The following is a 5,000-nucleotide window of genomic DNA, read 5'->3' as shown; positions in this document are numbered from 1 at the left end:
ACTGAGCTAGCTTACGTAACAGAATATCTGGGTGTATTGTATTAAAGGCTGAACTAAAATCAATAAAAAGTAGTCTGGCATATGCTAGCTTGTTCTCTAAGTGTTTCAGAGTGAAATGGGCTAATGTAGAGATTGCATCGCATGTACTGCGGTTCTTAGAGTAAGCAAATTGGTACTGGTCTAGACGAGGTCCTACCTCCTTGAGGAGTTCCTCAGTAAGAATCCTCTCCAGTGTTTTTACTACATTTGATGTTATAGCCACAGGTCTATAGTCATTATTCTCAGTTGGGCTTGCTTTTTTAGGGATAGGGACAATCACTGACTTTTTCCAAAGTTCAGGCACTTTATGTGAGTCTAAGGAGAGTTGGAAAAGCTTGTGCCACGCTGGGGCTAATTCCTCAGCACAGGTTTTTAAAAGGGAAGCATGCATTCCGTCTGGTCCTGTTGCTTTATTAGTCTGTATGTTCTTGAACACTCTACACACTGTATCCCGATCTATCACCATCCTGTCATTAATAGCATCACAGTTCAGTCCTTTTATAACATCATGACAACCCTGGGAAGTATCACATTCGAACCTCATAAAAAAAACATTGAGCTCATTAGCTCTAGCCACCTCATCTAGAGCAAATACGGGCTTCCTTTCTGATTTCATATTGGTCATCTCCCTAATGGAGTCCCAGAGTCTTTTTGTGTTTAAATTGGCCAACATAATGCAACTCCTTTGAACACTGTTTCAGAGACATTCTATGAGATCTATAGATCTATGAATTTGTACGTTCAACTTTTAAATCTGTAGTTCATTTCTTTGGCCACCAGATAGCGTGCTGGGCTTTTTTTTAGCATTGTTTAAAGCCACGGCCCTTTTCCCTAAAGACACGCCCCTTTTGCCTGGTGGGGTATATGTAAGAAATGAAGGGCACGCCCCCATTTTGGAAGGAAACGCCCACATTCCTCTGTGTTCCTTGACCAGCTCTTATCTAGCAAGCTGGTAAAAAAGCATGTCATTTAAAGTATTTTTGTACAGTACTCTGGTAAAAGTACTCGGTTACTCCCCCTCCCCCCCCCCTTCCCCAGCTGTGCGGCGGTGACACGCCCTTCCTGTCGCCCTTGGAGTTGGAGCGTTACCATGGCGACCATCGCCGGGCCGCCGTCCGACTCTTCTGCTCCATCAAGAAGATGGGCGGGGTCGACTTCTGCCAGCGCTACCAATCACAGGCCAGTATTTATATTTACCAATCAACAGGCTAGTATTTATCTACCAATCACAGACCAGTATATATCTACCAATCAGAGGCTAGCATTCATCTACCAATCACAGACCTGTATTTATATACCAATCACAGGCTAGCATTCATCTACCAATCACAGACCAGTATTTATATACTAATCACAGGCTAGCATTCATCTACCAATCACAGACCAGTATTTATTTACCAATCACAGGCTAGTGTTTATCTACCAATCACAGACCTGTATTTATATACCAATCACAGGCTAGCATTCATCTACCAATCACAGACCTGTATTTATATACCAATCACATAGCATTCATCTACCAATCACAGACCTATATTTATATACTAATCACAGGCTAGTGTTTATCTACCAATCACAGACCAGTATTTATCTACCAATCACAGGCTAGTATAGTGTCTATTTTTATTTTATATCATATATGTATTATTGTATTATTAGTTTAAATGATATTTTATTTGTATTTAGTGTCTAATATAAAATGATTATTGTTATTAAAGCTGGAGGCGGAGCTTGACGAGGCCTACGCCCACTTCGCCCGGGGCAACGGCGGTAAGAACCTGTTCACGGCGGCCAGGACGCCGGCCACCATCTTCGTCCTCGTCTTCCTCATGCACCTGGTCTCCATGGTGACGGGCTTCCTGGGCGTGAGGGGCGTGGCCTGTGCGTGTGACGTCATAATGGGCGTGGCCCTGGCGGCGCTGTGCATCTGGGCGTACGCCAAGTACAGCGGCAGGTACATAAACAAAAAAGAAAAACTTGTATCTCCATAAGCAAACTTTTTTCACGTTTTTTTGTTGTTTTCATTCATACAGCAGTGTTTTTTTGCACTATGTAACTTTCCTCTTCTATCCCGGATTTGAACCCGGTTTCCTGCCTAAGTGCTGACATTTTTACTATTGAGCTAGTAGAGCCTGCCTGCTTGCTCAGGGGAGAAATTGAATCTGGCGTGTAACTGCAATTTGCTCCTGTTGGCAGATGACTCAGCACTACTAGTCTCGGACAAGAACAAATTGCATGGTGAAAAAGCTCTCCGTTTAAGACCTGGAACGCATCTGTGTCACTTTCTCTTTGGCTATTCAAAAATAATAGCAGATCTACAAGCTCATGCTATTTTAGAAAATTTGTGATTTTTCTTTTTTATATTATTTTCAAAAATTGGTAGGATTCCGATGTTTTTTAGAATCGGCCTCAGGTCTTAATGGGTAAAAAACAGAACTGCAGACCTCTAAAAGAAAACAACTAATAAGACCCCCACCCCCCCACCCCCCCGCCTTACTTCGAAAACGCCATCTGCGCCCCTGGAAACAAACAAACAAATGTAACTGACCTTCTATCATGTATATGTGCCACGTGTGTAAAACTCATGAAAGTGCCAGGGTCCCCACGGTCATGAAATTCCTGGAAATATTTTGGAATTAGAAAACACTTTTTCCAGTCCTGGAAAAGGTTTGGAATGTATCAAGGGTCCTGGAAAAACATTTGGCTATGCATTGTTTTTGGCTATTGATTTAACAAAAGTAGTTTTTCGCCGAACGGGCTGCGTGATTGCAGCCTAATGCATACTGGACGTGACAAAAAGAACAGATCTACAAGCTCACAACGTGAACGTGCTGCAGCGTGATGCGTAGTTTGTAAATTTGGCATGAGATTTGGAATGGAATTATACCATTCTATGCTTTATTTTTGATACACTGCCTGTCTTTGGGCATTGCACATAGGAGTAAGAGACTCATTATTGCGCTTAATGATTGTTATATAGGCCTGGAAATTGGGTTAAATATTCTGGAAAGGTTTTGGAAATGTTTTGGAAATTCATTGCTAAAAATGTGTGGGAACCTTGGTGCACGGCGCCATGCACAAGCAGAACCTTAGTGCACGGCGCCATGCACAAGCAGAACCTTAGTGCACGGCGCCATGCACAAGCAGAACCTTAGTGCACGGCGCCATGCACAAGCAGAACCTTAGTGCACGGCGCCATGCACAAGCAGAACCTTAGTGCACGGCGCCATGCACAAGCAGAACCTTAGTGCACGGCGCCATGCACAAGCAGACAGGCTCCTGCAAAGCCACGCGCATTCAGACACAATACTCAGTCTCACGCCTCTACATTCAGACACAATACTCAGTCTCACGCCTCTACATTCAGACACAATACTCAGTCTCACGCCTCTAGACACATTCAGACACAATACTCAGTCTCACGCCTCTAGCATTCAGACACAATACTCAGTCTCACGCCTCTACATTCAGACACAATACTCAGTCTCACGCCTCTACATTCAGACACAATACTCAGTCTCACGCCTCTAGCATTCAGACACAATACTCAGTCTCACGCCTCTAGCATTCAGACACAATACTCAGTCTCACGCCTCTACATTCAGACACAATACTCAGTCTCACGCCTCTAGACACATTCAGACACAATACTCAGTCTCACGCCTCTAGACACATTCAGACACAATACTCAGTCTCACGCCTCTAGCATTCAGACACAATACTCAGTCTCACGCCTCTAGACACATTCAGACACAATACTCAGTCTCACGCCTCTACATTCAGACACAATACTCAGTCTCACGCCTCTACATTCAGACACAATACTCAGTCTCACGCCTCTAGCATTCAGACACAATACTCAGTCTCACGCCTCTACATTCAGACACAATACTCAGTCTCACGCCTCTAGCATTCAGACACAATACTCAGTCTCACGCCTCTACATTCAGACACAATACTCAGTCTCACGCCTCTAGCATTCAGACACAATACTCAGTCTCACGCCTCTACATTCAGACACAATACTCAGTCTCACGCCTCTAGCATTCAGACACAATACTCAGTCTCACGCCTCTAGACACATTCAGACACAATACTCAGTCTCACGCCTCTAGCATTCAGACACAATACTCAGTCTCACGCCTCTAGACACATTCAGACACAATACTCAGTCTCACGCCTCTAGACACATTCAGACACAATACTCAGTCTCACGCCTCTAGCATTCAGACACAATACTCAGTCTCACGCCTCTACATTCAGACACAATACTCAGTCTCACGCCTCTAGCATTCAGACACAATACTCAGTCTCACGCCTCTAGCATTCAGACACAATACTCAGTCTCACGCCTCTACATTCAGACACAATACTCAGTCTCACGCCTCTACATTCAGACACAATACTCAGTCTCACGCCTCTACATTCAGACACAATACTCAGTCTCACGCCTCTAGCGCGACTGAGCAGCGACGCAGAGAATCTTGGGTAATGAAGGCAAAGACGTGGACTGCCATGTTAGTTGTGTCCAAAGTGGTCTCTGATAACATCACATATAATGAGCCTTACTCATTAACTGCCAGACAAAAACATTGTCTATGCTGCCCTTGCCAGCGATTTCCGAGTGTTTTCACTCACCTTTGAAAAATCATAGAATATTATTCTTCACAACGATCCCCCCGCCGATCGCTTTAAAAGGCGTAGGGGGATCTTTAAAAGACATGGGGGTTGGGGGGGGGGTCTCGTATACTTGGAGAAAAAAATGTGTGCCGCCGCGATAATCCATTCTATAGATATGGACAGTTGAATGAGGGCTGGTTTTAGGTGATAATACATTCTATAGATATGGACAGTTGAATGAGGGCTGGTTTTAGGTGATAATACATTCCATAGATATGGACAGTTGAATGAGGGCTGGTTTTAGGTGATAATACATTCTATAGATATGGTCAGTTGAATGA

At 44.0% G+C, this 5,000-nt stretch overlaps 1 protein-coding gene across 1 annotated transcript in view; it reads left to right on the top strand.

The window, feature by feature from the left end:
• The window catches only part of LOC311062314 (atlastin-2-like), a 31,631-nt gene that overhangs the window by 22,071 nt on the left and 4,560 nt on the right, over positions 1-5,000 (top strand). The window contains exons 12-13 of the mRNA XM_084081241.1: positions 1,078-1,218; positions 1,758-1,993. Coding sequence (XP_083937367.1) covers positions 1,078-1,218; positions 1,758-1,993 — 377 coding nt within the window. The remainder of the gene's footprint in view (positions 1-1,077; positions 1,219-1,757; positions 1,994-5,000) is intronic.

The sequence above is a fragment of the Gymnoscopelus microlampas genome, assembly GCF_963454915.1.
Source record: "Gymnoscopelus microlampas genome assembly, chromosome: 2".
Classification (NCBI taxonomy): domain Eukaryota; kingdom Metazoa; phylum Chordata; class Actinopteri; order Myctophiformes; family Myctophidae; genus Gymnoscopelus; species Gymnoscopelus microlampas.
Note: the sequence above shows the minus strand (reverse complement) of the source record. Positions and strands in the feature narration are given on the sequence as shown.